Raw genomic sequence first — 20,355 nt, forward strand, 5'->3', positions numbered from 1 at the left:
TCCAGTTCAAGGAAGATTTAATATCTATGATGCATTTCTTGTGACATTTTAGTAAACCAAAGAGTCTTCACCATGCAAGGTGCACTGTATATCTTCATTAGAAACCTTTTTCTTGCACACAGTAAAAGGGATAGTTCACCAAAAATTTTAAATACACTCACCCCTCATGTCATTTCAAAAAACTGATACATTTCTATGAACTATGAATTTCTTCAGACATTTTTAGAAATGTCAGATGTTTGTCCACAATTTAATTGTCATGCAAACCGGTTTCCAACATTCTTCAAAATATCTTCTCTTGTGTTCCTCAGAAGAGAAAAAGTCATAAACATATGTTTGGAATGGTAGGAGGTAGTAAACAATGACAGAATTGACATTTTTGAGTAATCTATCCCTTTAATTACTAGAGAATGAACAATGCCAATTATTAACACATCACAAGTCATTCTCACTGATAATTTCCTCATGATTTGAATAAAGTAAGACAAAACATAACAGTTCCTTATGCCATACCTCCAATGTAACACTATGAGAGACTTAAATATAAAGTATAAAACAAGCAAGAGGGTCACCAAACTGATGAAAATACTATAAATTAAGAATGACGGCAATCAAAACTAAATAAACACTAAACACATGCATTTTTTGAATATAAAACCTAATTGAAACCAGATAAAATCATACAAGGTCAAATAAAAATCTCCTTTACGTGCATTATCAAAGAATGGGATCTGTATTGTTCCAGCTGACCACAGCATTTCTCCATCTGTAAGATATATTTGAAGCATTAATATAGCCACATGTTTGTATTTTACAATATCAAAATTACATGTTATAGAGAACCTTCTGAAAACGAGATACACTTCTGAGCACTGCTGAAATAAAAGACTTACTTTGTCCTGATGCAGAGCTCCAGTGGAGGAATGAGATCACTGTCTGCGTCGTCATTCTGAGCAGCACCAGCAGCAGAATGTGGATCTGTTCAGATACAAAACACACGAGGCCTTTTAATACTGATTTATAATAAAGCCTAATTACAAAGCAAGTGTTCAAAGGTTGTGTTTATTTTGTTTTTCCCCAAAATCCTACAGATAATACAATCAGTGTCTGTTTCGTGCGTGTGAGACTCACAGACTGTTAATCTAATTGGTTCCTGCTGGTTGGCCAGCCCATCATAATAGTACAAGTCAAACTCTTCTTCTTTGCGGTGATCGGTTGCCAGATCTTCAGAGGGGCAAAAGAGCACACTGAAATGACTCTCGCTGCACACTACCCAAATTGGAAACTTGGGAGATTTGAGGTGAGATCCAATCTTTAAAAAAAGAAGCATCTGAATATAAGAAATTTGTATATAACATCTAAGTATACGTTACAGCGTTTGAAGCCTTATTACCTTGCATATATTATAGTGCTCAAATAAAGACATCAGCCCAATATTGCAACGTGTTTTAATTCCCTTCAGAAGTGTAAAATTTCCATTTCCGGAATCAAGCTTCATTTCATCATTAAAGACGTTTGAAACTGCCCGTCCACAAAGCAAAAGATTTACCAATTCCTTAAGAAAAATAATAGAGAAAATATAAGAATTAATGACTTGATCATATTAGATCACTGTACATGCTGGAGCTGTACAAAAAGCAAACAACACTGTGTCAATTAAGAGACCTGTGTGCAGTAGCCGTGAGCTCCAATGAGGGTGGAAGTTGGCACATCCATATCACTTTTTATACTAAATCATAAAAAACAAATCAATTAGCTCTGTGAACACATGAAAGTAAACAGTCTGAGTTAAAGAGGTGGAAACTCACATTGCAATAGTTCTGGAAAGAATGGCGGAGACTGTAAACAGGATACAGCCAAAGGGACCAGACTCAAACTAAAAGGAAAAAAGAAAACTGCTACTAATTACCATCATCAATCACATTGAGAGCTATTAAACAGGTGATATATCACTTAAAATGCTTCAAGACTAAAACCGAATGCCCTCGAATACAAATCCTGTTTACACATTTAAACATTCTAGATATAAATAACAACGATATCATAAACAATAATAGTGTCGCTACGTTATATTTCATACCTTTTTTAAAATACACATTCTACACGTAATAGAAATATACAGCATGTGTCATGAGGATTTTAAGTGCAGACTTACCTGTCTAACATGTTGCTCAAGAACTAAAGCGAGATCATCTAAGGTCTCCACAGTGACGTACGTTATCTATGTGGAATATGAAAAAAAAAATCTATTAACAAAAGAGAAATATGTAGTCATCAAAAGATTAAGCAGCAATTAGAAGGCAATTTAAGGGTCAAAGAATGTCCTCACCATTTCTAGAATACCATCTGATTTGTAGCGTCCAACTGGGGTGAACAGACTTCTTCCTGTGTTTCTGCACGGACAGGTCATTTACATTTGAGAAATGAACATCGGGTTCGTAAATAGAAGTGATCATTTTAAATGTGTGACCCTTACATTGCGACTGTGGCTCTTTTCATATTCCCTGCTCTCCACAGTAAGTCAGCCAAAGCCAGAGACAAACATTTAGTCCGTAAAACACTTGATACCTCCAATCTCCTAGTGACATAACAAAAATGTAGACATCGATGAAATACAAATGATTTTTGTACAAAACTGCAAATAAATCTCAGATCACCAAGAGCTATGAAAACTGTATTATAGTGATAAATTTGAGAAAGACAAAAATTTGCTAAATTATGACTGATGTTCACACGCACCTCTCTGATGATTCATTGCTTGATTCTTCAAACAGAAGCTTCTGTAGAACACAAGCTTGAACTGCTGCAAGAACTCCACACGGTCCTCCCTGATAACACAATCCAAGAAGATCCAACGCTTTACACACCAAAACAACCTTAAATCTTAAGGTTGTCGGGAATACTGTACCTTCTTTTGTACAATCCCATACTTCAAACCAGGAATATCTGAAAAGGTCAAATTCTGTTGTTTCCACTCCTCAGTGAAACAAGCCATAGAAGAACCAAAGATGATCTCCTTCAGAGCCTAAATTTGACACGAGAGCACGGATATCATATCAGACTGGCCTAATATCACAGATAATGGTCTGAGGAAGTTAAAACGATAATACACACAGTGGCAGTCATTTGGTCCATGGGAGTCTTGTCCAAACTAAGTTTTGGCATGGATGCTCTAGAAACATCACACAGGCTATCCTCATTCTCCACGTCATCTGCAAAATAATAATAATAATAAAACAGTGCGAGGTGTCTCAAAACTATACAATTTTGAAAAACAGATTGCTTTGAAGCACATTTTAGTTGCACTGATTCAAAAATAATAGGATTAGAAAAATAAATATCAAAAGCGGACAACTGCACAAGTATTTAATGTGGACAAAAACTGCACTTCATTTATTTTAAAGCAATACAACAGCTGCTAGTGTACTGGCTATGATACAAAATGTAATCTGTTGAAGATTTTAGGTGCACTACCCAAAACCATTTCCAACACATGGAGTCCATCCAGTTTTGGGCTGGGTGCCGAATTCTTTCTGGAGAGGAAACAATAAAAGTTAATAATCACACACTTGACATATTGCCGCTGAGAATAAACAGCCTCTTTTATCATCGAAAATTTCATATTCTTAGAGCCATACTGTTTTATGTATAAGAAATTTCACTCATATTTAATGCATGCCTACGTTTAAGGTTGTAGGTTGGGATTCTGGGCCCCCTAATTGTGAACTGCTTTTTGTCCCTAATCTTATTAAATATACACTCAGAAACTGTTGTGGGTCCCCCTGGACCCATAGGGCCCTAGAATCATTCCCACCTTTCACCCTTATAATTTAAACTGCTTTAATGCCTCAAAAATTAAAAACTTTTGACATTTTTCAAACCAATTTTTCAAATGTAGGTTTGCATAAATATGTAGAGCAGGTTTCTCAGACACGGGTTAAGTACTGGGCATATTCAAACAAACTTACAAGCCATGCTTGACATCTGACGTCCTCTCATGTCGATTACAATCTACGCTTCCTGTATGTAAATTAGAAAACATGCCGCCCTCTTCAAGAGGGGCTGATGAGATAGACTTTGTAGAATTGACACCATTTGTCCAGTTTGCTGTTTCTCTACAGTGCTCCAGGGTTGATATAACAGATGATGGTGCTTTTCGAGTTGGATGCCTCCTGTTACTTTCCTAAAGAAAATTAAGCATTGCAATGCTGTTAAGAAGGAATAATGTAGAATAAAATAAATGAAACAAATAACTTTTAAACTCAACTAATCAACATTCATCACCTGCGCGGAGCTGACAATCGGACCCGCCATAATGCCCCGTCTTATCCTGCTACTTCTGTTCTTCTGGCTGTCGGTGTCTACAACTTTTTTCTCAGAGAGAATTCCCTCTTTTGATACTGTTAAGAGACTATCCTGGCTAGAAGGTAAAGAGTGCATACTTCTCTCACTTTCAGGGTGAACAGCAAAGCTATTGCGCAGCTTTTCAGAAGACGTTTGGGAAGGCACAATAACTTGTGACGCACTGCCTTCAGATAACCTGGGTAAAAGGTGAATGTTTATTGCTGTCAACACATCTTCAAACTCTCAAACAAATAAGCACTCTGGATTTTTAAAAATAAATAAATAAATACCTTGAAGTGTCACACAAAAGATTTTCCATAAAATCCTCTCTTTTTACATTCCTAGTCCTGTCTATCGAAATACTGGATGTGGTTTGACTGTCATGTCGGCATCCTTTGATTTTGCCACCTTCACTTATTCTGTCCTTCACAATCATCTCCAACATGGAATTCAAAGGATGTTCTTCTGCCTAAACACAAATGCATTTTAAAGCCTCTTTGTTTTTTCTTAGTTTTTTTTAAGCGAAGATCACTGATCTATATCTCTATTATAGATCAGTGGTGCAGATGTCGATCACCTTCGTACCTTATTCTTTTTGTAAAGGCCCTCAAGGTGAAGTATTCTGCGCAGATCTGATCTGTTATTAATGCTTGAATTAGTTCGTGGAAGCTCTTCATCCATACAAGCTATGGTTTTCTTCAGGCCCTGCAAGCAACTTACATTTCATCATCCACCCAGAGAACAAAGACATTTACAGAAGAAATCTATCTTTAAAATACACAGCACGTATATCATGCTAAGTAAATATATTTACTGATCACCTACAGTGCTGCTTTCAGTGTTGAAGGATAACGTTTGTTAGCTTGTGTACCATGTTTACAAGCCTTCCAAACAGAATAAACTGATCCGTCACCCACCTTTCGACTGAGATACTCCCGTACTAGAGACGCGGAGACTTCCTCAACATCTTTGCCCATCATGGATCAGAATAACACGGCGGTAACGAGGTAGCAAGTTGGCTAGTTCGATGTAAACATCCCCAAACGGCACACACAAACATCGAGCACTGTTAGTCGGTATAAGTTCTGTTTTTACCTACATGCGGTTACTGCATTTTCACCGTGGTATTTTAATTTTTTATGAACTGACTGGGGAACAAATGAAACAATGTAAGTTGCAGAGTGTTGCTGCTAACTAGCGGTCTAGCTTTTTGCCTTGTTGCTATAGTTACCAGCAGACTGTTGTTGATAGTGCGTGGAATAATGAAGCAGCTGCGCCTCCCTAAGGATATAACTTGTATTACTGCTACAGTTTGCAAAGAAGAAAATTGTTTTGACGTATTTTTTTTTTTTTTTTTTTTTTTTTTTTTTTTTGCATTTTTGTTGGCAAAAGTGAGCACAAAATACTACAGTGTTCTGGTTGGAGAATATTCTGTTTAGGTGGCAAGTGTGGAGAGGACTGCTGTATATTATATTAATCATTTAGAATAATAAACCATAAATATATCTCCATCTTTAAAGTTAACTGATCTAATTAGTCGGAAGATAAAGTAGGAAATTGTATGCTCGAATATATGATAATGTATAGCAGAACAGTCTCCAATGAGTCTGAGTTTGAAAATCCGATATATGTCTATTTGAGTTGGTTGAGATGAGTGGTCTGTTATGAAAGAGGAAAAACAGATGAAAGACACATTTCATAATACAATCAGTTTTGACTATTGCAAAATTAAACTTAAAAACCAGAGCTTTTCCATTTTGTTTTGTAAGTTGTTCTGACACTAAAAGACTCAAAAGACTTGATATATATATATATATATATATATATATATATATATATATATATATATATATATATATATATATATATATATATATATATATATATATATATATATATATATATCAATTTGCATTGTGTAATACCTAAAAATAGCATTTTTACAGACAATCATGAATTGTATTCTATTAGAAACTGTAATTGGATGAATTGGTATAAAGGTGTAAAGGTGTTAGTTCATAAAACAGACAACATCTTCAGTTTCATAAATTTTATTATAATTTTGTACATTACACAAATATTCTACCTACAACCTAAAATCACCTTTTGCTAACCTACATACACTGTCCATACATTTAATTTACTCACTACACTTTAACATAATAACATCCGGGGTTATGAAAGCTCCATGTGTACATTTTTATTCAAAACTTTAAATACTCAGATAAAAACGTGGAAAAAAAAACATCTGAGTTTAAACAGGGGTGCTTACAGGAATTTAACAAAGAAAATGCAACCACATCCCCTTCACAGATACTGAATCAAACTCTCAAGTAATATCTCATTCATTCAATTACATGGGTATGAAATCCTTCCTCAGTGACAAGGTGGCTATATTTTGTACATATATAACTGGATTTAATTAACTGGATTTCTTTTTCAGCTATGCCATGTATTTAGGCAAGAAGATCATGGGAACAGTATCTGTGTTTTTGGCACAAATTCATCCCAAATATGGATTCTTTTGTTGTTTTGCTAACCGTGAGTGCTGTATCTAATGTAAACAACAGATTGCACTTCATCATTGAGCATCTTTAGGAGGAATGGCAAAAAAAAAAAAAAAAAAAAAGCTCGCTGGTTTTTGGCCCTACCTTCAGAAATGAACTTTTATAAAATAAAAAAAAAAAAGTCTGGGAAAGTTCCAGAGAAGGAGAGCATCAGTAGTCCTCAGCTGGAAAGAGAACGACAAGAAGACAGAGAACCACAGATTAACAAAAAGAAGAAGAACTGAGGGGAAGCGGAGCGTGCAATCCGGTCGAGGTTAGAGAGGCCATAAGAAATCTCAGCATGCAGGTGGTTAGTGACGACGGAGGGCAGCTTACTTTCAATCGTGAGAATGCAGGTGCTGGCGGCAGTTCCTCGGCTGTTGACGGCTTTGCACATGTACTCTCCTTCGTCCTCTGGGAACGTTTCCGGCAAGTACAAGCAGTAGGTCTCCCCTCTCTCAATGTACTGGTAGTCTTCAGAGTCCGGCAGCGGCTCACCTTCAAACCACCAGGTGACCTCTGGTTTGGGTTCTCCTGTGATCTTCACTGTGAACCGCACGGGCTCTGCATCGACCACCGACTGGTTCTTCAGAGGCTTTTTAAACCACGGAGCACCGGACCTGGCATGGTCCTCTTCATCCTCGTAGGCGGCAGAGCCGTTAATGATGCTACCCTCTTCTTCCTCCTCTTCTTCCTTTTTCTGACAAGACACATGACAAAGTATTTCACACTCGGAAAAAAAAACAGAAACCACACACATGCAGCTCTGCCATGCATTAGTGTAGAGGTCAGTCCACCATTTAGCTCTTAAACAAAGCAGCCCAGGAGAGGTTTACTTTTTGAAGAGCAGCATCAATTTCCTGTTGTTCAAATTGCATCCTTTGTAACTTCTGCTCTTCTATCTTCCTCTTTTGCTCTTCTTCTCTGGCCTTGGCCATTTGTTCAAATCGTGCACGCATGTCCACTTTCTGTTTGAACGGGACATCCTCTGGTTTAGCTGGAGTTGTTTTATCCTCATCTTCATCCTGTGAAAGAAATGAGCAAATTTCCTCATTTCAATGCTCTTTAGCTGGAATGAAAATGTGAGCAATTCCCTCGTTCCTTTACCTCCTGGCAGCGCTCTGCCTCTCTCTCCTTGATTTTCTCATCAATTTCTTTCCTTCTTGCTCGTTCCTCCTCAATCTTCTTCTGGATCTCCTCCTCCGTGAGCTGCTTGATCTTCTCAAATTTAGATTTCAGGCTTTTGGCCTGGATGGAGCCTGTTCGCTTCAGCTTTGTTAGTTCCTCGTATTCGGTGCTCACCACCTCAGAGCTTTCATTGATCTCATCCTGAATCGGACCCACAAAACATGTAAATAAGTGAAGCATATAGAAATTGTAAGCGTATTGATAATTTTAGTGGCACGTGTAGCTGACCTCGCCCATCTCTTGTCGTAGCTGTTCAAACTCTTTCTTCTCCATCTCCATTTTCTGGCGCCTGGCCTCCACTTTGCGTTTTCGCTCTGCCTCCTCTTTCATTTTCAGCATCTCTTCAAAGTTGATTTCTAGTTTTCCTGGGTGCATTGCTTCCTGTGACTCTGTCCTCACCAGAGTTTCATCATCATCCTGCGCCTGTCATAAGAATGAGACAAACACCTCATCAACTAATGTTATTTAATGTTTCATACTTGTGCAGGCAACGAAAGTTTTCCTGTGTTGCGTGCTGTTATCCTTTTTGTTATATTTGACTGAGAATAACTAAACATGCTGAATTTATAATCAAAATATGTTCACAGGTAATCAAACATCATGAATACTATGCTAGGTACATATGTTAAATGTATATGATTATATTACTTTACAATTCAATATTCAGTAGATTTGAAAGATTTTTAGAAGATTTGACTGCAGTTTGTGTTTGATGCACATTCCATAGAAAGTTAAATTTTAAAATTTGGGAGGGGGGGTTATATTTAATCATTGTGGCAATCCTTCACATTAGCAGAATAGCTGTGTCTTCTTTCAAAAAGTTTCTTACTTCTGTATCTCCATATCCAGCCAAATTATCCTGATCCAGTCCAGGGCTCTTAAAGACACAATTTGAAAAGCATAACAGGCAAGCATTGCAGCAGGTATACCATTTGAGCACACTGGAGATTTGGACATGTGTTCACATTAGCATCTGAATTAATTGTTTTAGATCGAATCAGAGACCATAACCAACTTGATGTATTGAAATTGACACTGGTTAACAGTTGTTAGCTAAGAGACAACATGTGCTCAGATGATATAAATATAATGAGCAGATTGCGTTACAATAAACATGCAGCACAATGTATGTTTATGCAATATTATTAATAAGCAGAACAGTTGTATAGTTTCCCGAACAGAATGCTAAATCTAAGCCCATAATGGACTTTTTAATTAGTGCAATTACATTTTTTAAATTAGTGCATGCAAACGGACTGTGCATGTGCAAATAAGCTCTCATGCATGGTCCTACCATATTCTTGCGAGCTTCTGCAAAAAGTCTTTTCTCTTCTTCCAGGCGTCGCTTGGCTTCCTCCTCTTTCCTTTTCTGCTCTTCTTCTCGTCTCTGTCTTTCCAAATCCTCAAAGCTGATTGCCAACTTCCCGGGTTTAGCCCCATCTGAGTTTATCATGGCCAGCAGGATGTCATCATCATTATTTACAACCTGCGAATCAATATATTAGGTTTGGGGAAAATGAGTTAAGATGAGTCGAGACTGTGATTTGGCATCAAACTTTCACCACTTGTCTGATTGAGCCAAGTTAGTAATCTTGTCTGATTGTAGATTGCAGCTGTTATATTTCAAATCAGACATTTCTTACATGTTTTATATGACCTTTTGTAATAATAGTGAGCGGTTTATGTCTTAAATATTACATAGGCCTGATCGGAACATCACACTCTTATACATTGCTGTCAAAAAATGTCATGGTTACCATAGTACACATTAAAAAAAAATCAAACAAACAAAAATAATATTACTATGGTGCTGTTTCACAAGCACACAAACTACTGACCATGCTCTTTCTGGCCTCTGCGAAGGCCTTTCTCTCTTCTTCAATGCGTCTTTTCCTTTCTTCCTCCACTCGCTTGTGTTCCTCTTCCAACCTCTGTCTTTCCACCTCCTCAAAGCTGAGACGAAGTTTACCAGGTCTGAATTCTTCCTTTTCCTCCTTTGAATCCTGATTATCTTCATCATCCTGGGCCTGTGATAAATAGTTTATTATTATTCATATTACACTCCCAAGTAAAAAAATCTTAATGATGGATTTGTTTATTCCGAACGCACAGCTTTTTTCTTCAAAAGACATTAACTGATGGGCTGCAGTTGATTATTGTGATGTTTTTATCATAGAAATCTTGTTCACTGTACTTTCTGGAAGGTGAGTAAATCTTTAGCAAATTATCTATTCCATTAAGTATCCAAATAGTAAAAAAGTGGCCACTCTATATATTGTAAATGCAAATTCATATACCTGCTGGTTGTGGAAAATATACCCACCATGCCCAGCTTGGCCTCTTCAAAAGCTTTTCTTTCCTCCTCCAGTCTGCGTCGGGCCTCCTCCTCTCCCTTTTTTTTCTGTTGCTCTTGTCGCTCCTTCTCCTGTTCTTCAAAGGTCAGACGCAGTTTACCAGGGGTCACCGGCTCCTTCTCCTTGGAAGAAGAATCTGCATCATCCACCTGTTCAATCATTGAACGGCGCTTGGCCTCTCGAAAAGATCTCCGATTTTCATCATATTTCTTCTTCTTTTCCTCCTCAGTTCGCTTCTTTAGTTCCTCTTCTCTGTTCTTCTCCATGTCCTCAAAGTTGATCTTAATCTTTCCTGGTTGTTTTTGTGATTTTGCAGGCACCACTCTTACCAATAGACTGTCATCGCCCTCCTGTGATGAATTAGTCAAGAAGTCACCCAAACAGATAAAATAACACTTCTTTTTCACTGAAGTTACAAAGGTATGAGGAAATTTCGCATTTTTTTTTAGGATTTTTTGAAAATCAGAAACAAATGTGAGGTCTAATCTGAAGCAATAACACATTTTTGTACTTATACTGCTTTGACCCGCAACATTTTGTCATGGACAAGCATCCAGACAGGCTTCAGATAAGGCCTGACAGCAGAATACATTCTTCAGGCACAGTTGCCTTCATTTGTGTTATACTAGACATAGATATGGGATTGCTAATTCGGTCATAGAGCATGGCCTGCAAGTGGTGTGGGAAACAGTTGGCAGTCACATGTTGTCCATGCTTGTTAACTCTGGCTCCAGGAAGTGTGGCATTTTCTTAAATTTAACACCCAGTGCCATGTTGAATGTAAATTGGCTTGTCTTTGTAATGGAAAGAAGGCCACTTAGGTATCATTTTGCATATAATTTTACAGTTTCAGTATTATATGTTACCATTCCAAAATTTCACTATGCAATGCTGCATTTATTTTAACATGTTATTAAAATTTTTATATACCTGTATTCTATTTTATTATATTTAAAATATTAATGTTTATTCCTACACTGGCAAAGCCAATTTTTTTAAGCAGTCATAGAAATCTTGTGTAACATTGTATATGTTTTTACTGTTAACTTCAGTTAGTTTACACGAGCTAACAATAATCAATACTTCCACAGTATTTATTAAACTTGATTAATGTTCCTTTCAAGTAAACAAAAAGATTAAATAGATTTTACACTTAACATTTGTGCTGTATCTGTTAACATTAGTTAATGAACTGTGAACTAACATATTTCTATATAAAAATAAATTCTAAATTTAATAAAGGATATTACAACACTGCTCATTGTTAATTGATGTTAATGTATAAAAAAATCACACTTAAATAAAAAAGTGAGTCATTTCATTAATAAAATGTATATTATTATATTTAACCAATAAAAAAAAGAAGAAATATATAAAATAACATTTTACAATGATAAAAGAAATGATTTAATTGAACTCGCTATACCCATTATATTAATAATGTTAGACTATGGTTGGTTATCACTGCAGATTACCTATTGCAAAGTGAGATTGCTCTATAATGTAAATCTATTCTATGATTTGATTTCACTTCCATATAGTGCTAGGTTTTAAAATAGCACTTTACATTTCATCAGAGGATTACAGAACCTTTGGTGGAGATTTTCTAATAGTAGACCTGATGAAGCAGCTGACTGCCAAAGTCGCATTAAAAGCATCCTCCTGTAGCCCCAGCCTGTTATCATGACACACTGACTCACCTCCTCGGCTTTCTTGGCCAGCTCTCTCTGAATCTTGGCCTTCTCTATGGCTTCCTGCGCAGCTCGCTTCTTTCTCTCCTCTTCTGTTCTTTTGCGCTCCTCCTCCTGCCTTTGTTTCTCCATCTCTGCAAACTTCCCCTTTACACTGCCTGTGAATGGACAGAAAGCCGACAGTTGGTGTCTATAACGGGATTAAAGTGCTGTTACAAAGATTAAGTTGGATCAGTCCTAAAATCGAATATTCGAGATTTCCGCCGTTGTTCTCATTTTACCCTACCTGTAATCTTAGGAACATAGGATTTTTCTATCTTCGTTGGCTTCACCTCTTCTTCTTCATCACTAGAGGCGAGGAGTTCCTTTATCTGTGGAGGATCCGACAGTTGTTGTGAGGTTAGCCGTTTTATCCAGGATCAGAAACCATGCTGGTCGTAGCAAGCCAAGCAGACCTTAATCCTTGTAAGACAGGCACATATGACCTACAGGGGCGGATGCTGATTGGGCCATCATTCGTGACATGGGCAGGGGATCAGTAGAGTGTGCATGCAGCAAGCAGGCATCATAGATACTGGGTGCTTTACTGATAAAAAGCTTTTTTGTAAGGTTTGTGTACAGTACATCCTTTTAAATACCTGAAAACGGGTATTGATGCATGCCAAATCTTACGCAAACAATGCAGACCCAGCAAGCAGTATCTTCATTAACCTCAAGTCAAAATCTCCTACTATGCATTGTTAGTGGTGGGGGAGATGAAGTGACAAAACAAGATGCTTTTGGGCACGTTTCTCTACTGACCATTTGCTTCCTGCGATTATACTCTCTCTCTTTAACGTACTGCTCTCTGCGTTTCTTTTGCTCCTCCTGACTTCTCTTTTGGTTTCTCTCTTCTCTAGCTTTCTGCATGGCCTCAAACTTATTCTTCACATCTTCTTTGCCCAACTTGGGAACATAACTTCTCTGTACAGGCTTAGATTTTTTAAGCAGTTTCTTTAGAAAAAAAGAGAAAATGAGGTGTGAGAGATTGTTAGTAAAATAGAAAAATGGGAAGAAAAATATTGCTATTTTTTCTTATTTTTATTTCCTGTACAGTACTGATTATATAAAGATTATGAATTACATAAATCACAGTTGACTACTTTTTTCTTTTCATAAAAACATAAAAACTCATATCAGTTATATTATAATTGGATATTTTAATGTTTAGCATATTTTTATTTTATAAAATGATTCACAATACACGTAAAAATACACTGTATTTGAGTTAATTATTAATTATTTTACTTTTTTATTAATTAAGTGGCATGTAATTATTTGAAAATATTGAAATATTTATATATGTGTTTACTTACATAGTCTACTAGCATATTTGTATAACCTAATCATACTGTACCTCTTGCTTTAGTGCCACCTCTGACATATTTGTCAAATCAAGCGATTCATCCTCCTCTTCATCTTTCTCCTCTTGGTTGATATTTTCCTCATTCGTTTTTGAAACCCGCTCTCGTTTTCTCGTCCTGCCTGTGGTTTTTGTCTCCCGTTTGGGCTCTTTCTCTTCCTCTGGTAAGTTGGTCGTCTCTGGTTCATCTGCAGCACTCTTTATCTCCACTTCTTCAGACATGCTCACATCACATGTTTCTTCTTTATGGTTTTCATCACTGATTGTGTTCTCTGTGTCAATATCATCAGCTATATCGTCCGTGTCTTTTGTGTGGTTTATATGCATCGTGTCTGTTGACACATCCGCCATGCTCATCACTTCAGTCATGTTGTCGTTTCTAAGACACACTGTATCAGGGCCTGTTGCAAGATACGTAAGATGAAGCTGACATTGGGAAAAAGACATCATGACCACAAGATTCCATTGCAAGACTAATTATGTTACAGATTCTTAGCACATAGGTTTTCTTTCACATAGGTAAATAAATGGTACCAAAGTCTGTTTTGAGTCTTGATAGTGTCAGTTGGTGGTCTACAAAAGAACAGATGTGTGTGGGACCTCCACCAGGAGCCGTGTGGGACATACAGGTCCCTAAATTTAACTCTTAGTCTGGGTCCGGCCATGTGATTGGGGCTATTTTTATCTGGAGATATGAGTCTAAGAAGAGGTCAGCACCAAGATGGCACACATGAGACCCCTGACTGAATGACTACATTTTAGATGATTCAGACGTGTCTCTGCAGTGCAAAAGTACAGTCAATTTATTGTCTTTACACTATTCACAGTGTATCTTTGCATTTCAAACATTCTATATCTGACATCCAACCTACAATAATCCCGACGAACAGCAGCATTTACCCGTGCAGCACAGAAAAACACAATATTCTGCATGATTTACTAAATGTGTAATATTATATACCTGAGTCACTCTCTTTTCCTATTCATATATGACAACACAACTGGTGCTCCTCTGGTGACTTGAACACACAACTGATCGCACCTCACTTTTAGAAGATGACGAAGACCATATGGCCCCCGCAAACAATGCTGCCATTTTTAAGCATTGTTTCCCGCCACATATCCAATAAAGTAGGCCTGTTAATTTTATCGGCTGATGTGAATTCATGCAATACACTGAACATTTACCGCAAACATTGATTCCTTACATAAATATGCGCATGGTTTACTTGTTTAGTACTTGCTATAGATGCATGCATCATATTTAAGATTGATTTTACAGTTTTGTTTTGATAGCTACTCAGAAGGTTTTTTTGTATCGTTTTAAAATCATTTAGCTAAAGGTGTCACAAAAAATATCTATATCTTAGTTGTTATTTAATAATAGCCTAAACTCATACATATATCTTTACACACAGGTTAAACAATAATTGATTAATATGTATCATAACCCCCCTAGTGATTCATTTGGAATCTAATATAGTAAATAATATATAGCCTAATAGTAAGGTAAATAATTAAATTATAAATAAAAGTCTGGTTGAGTGTAAAGTCATGAGGTCGACCATGTAACATAGGCCCTCATCCGCCTGTGGACTTGCCCTTTAAATTTTTTCGCCTCACAGGGTTATATTCTAAGGTAAAATGTCCTACCTTCTTTAGAGTGATATTCTCCCTTTGTCTTCAATCATAAGATTTTTCCCGTAGTTCACGGTGACTTTAATAATGCCAAAATCAAGTCTAAATTCCCAAGCACAGGTTCAGTCTTCTCTTCCCGTGCGGCAGAGAGTCAAATGAGCGCAGTCGGGTGTCGGTGGGCGCTATCCATAAAAATATCCGTGCCCCTCTCCATCTACCGCATTCCACACGCGCCACCGGCTGACGGCCTCAGCTGTCGCACCACATATGTCTCCTTATCTCCGAGTCTGAGGCGCTTTTACGCAAAATTAATTGTTGGAACATAATTGTTATTTTCGGGCTGTCAACGACACGAATTATCTGTAAGTTATTATTTAATGATGTGCTTATTCATTAGTTTATGTATTTTTAATGGCAGCCTGCATGTAAAAAAAAAATACGTTAAATTCAACCTTTCATGCTCCACTGGCGATTTTTTTTTTTTTTTTTTTTTTTTTTTTTTTACTAATGTTACGTCTAATAGTAGGCTATTATTTGCGGCTTATATTTGAGCTATAGGCTGCTAAAACATTGTACCACACACGGAGAAAATACAATATATAACCACCCTGATTGCAAAATCTAGACAAAATATGTATTGAATAAAATTGAACCTTATGTGCCATGCAGAACCTTCAAAAAATGTATTGAAAATATATTTTCTGTAAATTATGGTAATTCCATTGCCAAGCCAAAACACAAATTTTAAACTTTATTTAGTTTACGCATTGGGGGTAGTTTGCATATAGAATGCTTTATATAAGCATCTATCAGGTTTGTTTTCATTCATATTTTCCACACAAACATAAGCTTGTTTACATGGAAAGCTATTGTTGGCCGTTGGAGCCAGCAGGCTTTATCTTGAGAGTGTGTGGATTGTCCAGTCAGTTCTGACCCACTTATCACAGTCACATAGAGGTGTGTGATAACCCAGCTATCTCAGTGGGTCACTACAGAACTATCACTGCATATAACACAGCCTACTTTTTTTAAAAAAAAGGTAAGTAAATAAAAACGGCCACCTTATTTGTAAGTTTCTTGCATTTATGTTTTCCAAAAATGAAAATATTATTTAAGCACTTAATAGCCAACAGGTCGTGTTGCTGTGATGATGGTGTAGTTCAGACCTGTCAGTGGGGATCTATTGACTCGTTGCTCTTTGACACAACAGCATGCTTTCGGGATGGACAGTTCTGATGCCTCCCTCCAGTACATTTATGCATTGTATTCGTGTTACATGACTAATATGCACACACTTTAGATGCGGCATGAATGGGCAATTAATTGCATTTCTTTACCTTATCAGCCAAGTGAGTGGGGGAGGGGGTATTAGAACCTTTAGCTGTTAATTATTGTCAATTTTAATATTTTCAAATGATTTATTTAGCAAGTGTTAACCAAAACAAACTGGAAACCCCCTCAACCTGAAGGACAGCACTGTCATCTGTAACATGAACTCAGTCCCAGCATGCATCTCTCTCTCTCCCATCAGCCTGTGACATCTTCAGTACTGGAAGACTCGTACTCAGACTAGTAGCTTAAAGTGGTTTAACCTGCAGCTTTGGGAAGCATCCAAAATGAGAATGCTTGAGTGAGATGTTTGTATAGTGTCATGCAAGAAGTTGCATTTCCTTCCATGAAAGACAAAAAAAAAATGTATGTATGGTGCTGGCTCCATTTTATGTATATTTATGAACCGTATAATGTTTGAACCTCTGAAAGTCATTCTTAAAATCAGTTTTCTTCGGTCTGAATGCTAAATGCTAAAAGCTCCACTCTGAAAGACCAATGGGAACAACAAGGGAAAGCCCGAAATAGCTTCCCACCTGTGGGCAGAGATCAGAGCTATAGAGACAGCTAGCTTGCTAATACTCGCTCTGCTTCTCTCACTGCTTCATCACAACAGATTTGGAGAAATTTTGCATTACAGCACAAGGGATCTTCTGCAGTGAATGGGTTCACAGAATGATTCACATGTGTAATTAACACACCTCCAGTCCATCAAGTAACATCTTTTGAAGCAGAAAGCTGCTTGTTTGTAAGAGTCTGACTAAAATAAAAGTACTGTATTAATAATAAATACACACAGATCAAGCAACATTTGCAAGTAAAATATGTTCTCGTGTTTTATTAAGAAGCAATAGTTTAAAGTTATAATGCCATAATAATGCATTTGTTTCTTGCAAAAACACATCTTTCACTTCGAAAACATTAGCTGATGGACTGGAGTTGTGAGTAGTACTTGTAGATTATTGTGATGTTTTTATCAGCTGTTTGGACTCTGATTCTGACGGCACCCATTGACTGCAGAGAATCCATTGATGAGCAAGGTATGCTGTTATATAAATCTGTTTTGATGGGGAATAAAACTAATTCATCTACATCTCGGAAGGCCTGAGTACATTTTCATTTTGGGGAGAAATACTCCTTTAGGCAGAGGAAAAAGGCTTGTTAAAGTACACCACATGTATCTTTTTTAAGAGGGTCATGACTTGACAAACACTGCAATAGGAGGTGGTATAAATAGCTCGTTGCTCTAAGTGTGGTGAACGGTGCTACAGCAGGACTTCTCCATACAGGTGGAGCGGAGGCAGTGTGGCACTTCCTCAAGTTGTGATCTGTGACACTTTTATGACCAGCTGCACTTTAGGGTGGTTTATTAGAGTGGTAACAGTACCCAGCAACTGTCAAAAGAAATGCTCATTCATTTACACTTAACTTTAGTCAAACCTATATTTTTACAGTATCAAATTGTATTTTCTTTTGTTGCCGTTGCTGCAAGCCCATGCTTGAGTTCCCGTTGCAATGGGAATAGAAAGATGTCTTCTTTTGTATTGTGACATACATCTAAGTGAAACAAATGACTGAAGAAGAAAAAATGTAGGGTGGGGATTTATTGTAGATAATAATTTACTGAATTTAATTGTATGCCAACTTTAGATGCTCTAGACATTTTAAAGGACTATTAAAATCCACGAGCTGGACAAATTATGGAGCCTTTGACTGTGCTGTCATGTTTTTCTTTTGCTTGACAAGTTTATTGGTTATTTTTTATATAAAAATCAGGAAGCGTGATGTCAAATGCAATTTAACCCCTCTTTATTTCTTTATATCTTCTTCTCTTTGACTCTTTACTACTGTTTTCCTGTCTACCTCGCTCCCTCTCTCAACAAGTCAGCTGTTGGCCTGGTTGGGCATTTACTCTACTACAGGAACAGGTGCAGATCACAGCAGGACACTGGGCAGGATGGAAAGTTTACAGTTGGTTTAAAAGAGAAATTGTAACACTTGAAACACTTGTATTTGCTTCACAGTTGCTGAAATACGCTGCATAACAATTCAGAAACATGTTCCAATGTTTCAGGCCCTGAAATCTAGTTTCATGGGTCTAATTTCCTTTGTAACTTATCAGAGTGATGTGTGTTAGAAGATACTTTTGTAACACTTTCTATGAAGCCTGCATTTATAATACATTCTAAGGGTACTACAAGGAATGCAATAACTATTATATTATGTAATATGTAATAAGCCACACCGAATATGAGCAATGATTTTATGATTTATAACACACAGTGAACATGGTTCATCCACTTAAGTTACAATGTTAAGTTAAATGTCAGTTTAATTATTTTACCCTTTAAACAGCTGTGGATGAGTAACTGTGTGAGATTAGTAGTGTGTATGCTAAATATATGCTAACACTTTATTTTAATGGTGCCTTAACAAATATACAGAGTATAAGATACTTTACAAGTACGTAAATATTTTACCTACCCTACCTAAGTCTACTCTTAGGTTTATATAATAAACATTGGATTTTTTTGTTGTTGAAAGTATTAGCTAGCTCACATTAGCCTCGATATTAACCTCACAGGAAACACTCACAAGACGTACAGATTATAAATAATGTAAAGATATGATATAGTCCATTATAAATGAAGTAGATTTAATATGGTGTTCACTGTGTAATAATTATACTCTTAAAAGTTATAATTACATATACATAAATATTAAAATGTATTATAATTGTTTTTATGATTATTCATAAAATCACAGATGTTGTAACACATTACACGTTTTTTTTTAATAATGCATTATTCATTCATTATAATGGCTTGAGAATACCATTATAATGTATTATAAATACAGACCCCATAGTAAGTGCTATAGATACTTTAAAAGCTCTAGAACAATAGTTATATTTTTTTATAGCTTTACTTCTAAATCATAATGCATAAATTATTGTTGTTAAAGTACATTAGTATTGTTCATGAAACATTTCTAATCGTGACCGAGGTCTAAAGAGAGTATTTCCTCTGCGTAACTGCTTACAGATAGCCGAAGTCTTCACTATCAGGTATCAGAGCAAAGCTAAATTAGGGCTTGTGACAAGTGAGAACTGGCTGACTGCCCAGGAGCTCGGAGAAGATGTTGACTTATTAATCTCAAATAACTTTGCTATGATCTAAAATCCTGATCTGTGTCAGACATCCCAAATGGACATATGACATTGCTATTCCGCTGTGTATATGTGCAGTAGCAATATACACATCGGAATTGAACTATTTAACATAATTCAGTTCATAAATGAGATGCTTTTATAGATCTGTCAAGAGGGAAGGTTTTTATTATGATGCTAAATCATATCTGTAGCTGAACTGCAGTTAAACGACTCCCTCATCTGGTGAACTGTAAGAAAAACAGCTCAATGCATTGAAAATGTATGCTTTTTTGGCCCTCTAATTGATCAGGTTTTGGGTTGTTCTTTATGATGAATGGACATTGATGTTAAACACATTTAACCATATAGTAGAGGCAGTAGAATGCATTTATTAACCATATAAAGCCTGCTGTCTTATATTTGATACAAGGCTCTTAAAATTATCCAGATGAGCCGATCTGCTGAAGTTTGGGCCGCTGTTCTTTTTCAAGTGTGAGCTTCATATTGTCTATATTACGTATAGCCATTAAACCTCATAAATCAAAAACATAATAGGTCATACACTGTTAAAGTGTACACAAACATGTCCTATATTTTTAAAAAAAGCTATGTTAAAAACAACTCAATTTGGGTAATTTTGGCAACCAAGCATGGGGTACATCTCTTTTTGACCCAGTGCTAGGATATACCAAAATTACCCAAATTTGGTTAA

The 20,355-nt window shown here is 36.6% G+C and overlaps 2 protein-coding genes across 6 annotated transcripts; both read right to left on the reverse strand.

Annotated features, from left to right (window-relative positions):
* mindy4 (MINDY lysine 48 deubiquitinase 4) lies at window positions 1-5,584 on the reverse strand. Of its 2 annotated transcripts, none has more exons than XM_043247549.1 (18): window positions 5,262-5,584; window positions 4,930-5,049; window positions 4,635-4,813; window positions 4,285-4,540; window positions 3,969-4,183; window positions 3,475-3,533; window positions 3,115-3,212; window positions 2,909-3,025; window positions 2,740-2,828; window positions 2,477-2,578; window positions 2,330-2,393; window positions 2,156-2,221; window positions 1,809-1,876; window positions 1,666-1,729; window positions 1,394-1,555; window positions 1,132-1,312; window positions 894-978; window positions 1-766 (listed from the first exon to the last, which is right to left on the reverse strand). In XM_043247549.1, the coding sequence occupies exons 1-18, from the start codon at window positions 5,322-5,324 to the stop codon at window positions 718-720; spliced, it is 2,037 nt and encodes a 678-aa protein (XP_043103484.1). In that variant the 5' UTR covers window positions 5,325-5,584; the 3' UTR covers window positions 1-717. The 2 variants fall into 2 exon arrangements, 1 of the variants encoding a protein (XP_043103484.1); XR_006251623.1 differs by having other exon boundaries at window positions 710-766; window positions 1,132-1,224.
* Window positions 5,585-6,379: 795 nt separating this feature from the next.
* Window positions 6,380-15,334, reverse strand: nexn (nexilin (F actin binding protein)). Of its 4 annotated transcripts, none has more exons than XM_043247544.1 (14): window positions 15,179-15,334; window positions 13,520-13,926; window positions 12,925-13,116; window positions 12,410-12,494; window positions 12,133-12,281; window positions 10,402-10,782; window positions 9,917-10,105; window positions 9,373-9,564; window positions 8,908-8,955; window positions 8,307-8,501; window positions 7,998-8,219; window positions 7,727-7,915; window positions 7,227-7,590; window positions 6,380-7,075 (listed from the first exon to the last, which is right to left on the reverse strand). In XM_043247544.1, the coding sequence occupies exons 2-14, from the start codon at window positions 13,892-13,894 to the stop codon at window positions 7,062-7,064; spliced, it is 2,595 nt and encodes an 864-aa protein (XP_043103479.1). In that variant the 5' UTR covers window positions 13,895-13,926; window positions 15,179-15,334; the 3' UTR covers window positions 6,380-7,061. The 4 variants fall into 4 exon arrangements, with proteins under 4 accessions (XP_043103479.1, XP_043103480.1, XP_043103483.1 ...); XM_043247545.1 differs by having other exon boundaries at window positions 13,520-13,951; window positions 15,179-15,330; XM_043247548.1 differs by lacking the exon at window positions 12,925-13,116.
* Between the last annotated feature and the right edge of the window lie 5,021 nt (window positions 15,335-20,355).

Source organism: Puntigrus tetrazona, chromosome 8 (assembly GCF_018831695.1).
Source record: "Puntigrus tetrazona isolate hp1 chromosome 8, ASM1883169v1, whole genome shotgun sequence".
NCBI classification, from domain to species: Eukaryota; Metazoa; Chordata; class Actinopteri; order Cypriniformes; family Cyprinidae; genus Puntigrus; species Puntigrus tetrazona.

Coding starts and splice junctions, on each gene's coding strand:
- nexn (XM_043247544.1), bottom strand. CDS start 13,894: ATGACTGAAGTGATGAGCATGGCGGATGTGTCAACAGACACGATGCAT. Junction 9,565..9,916: donor CAGAGGCCAGAAAGAGCATG/GTCAGTAGTTTG, acceptor ATTGATTCGCAG/GTTGTAAATAATGATGATGA. Junction 8,220..8,306: donor TACGACAAGAGATGGGCGAG/GTCAGCTACACG, acceptor GGTCCGATTCAG/GATGAGATCAATGAAAGCTC.
- mindy4 (XM_043247549.1), bottom strand. CDS start 5,324: ATGATGGGCAAAGATGTTGAGGAAGTCTCCGCGTCTCTAGTACGGGAG. Junction 4,541..4,634: donor CTTTTGTGTGACACTTCAAG/GTATTTATTTAT, acceptor CCTTTTACCCAG/GTTATCTGAAGGCAGTGCGT. Junction 4,184..4,284: donor CGATTGTCAGCTCCGCGCAG/GTGATGAATGTT, acceptor AATTTTCTTTAG/GAAAGTAACAGGAGGCATCC.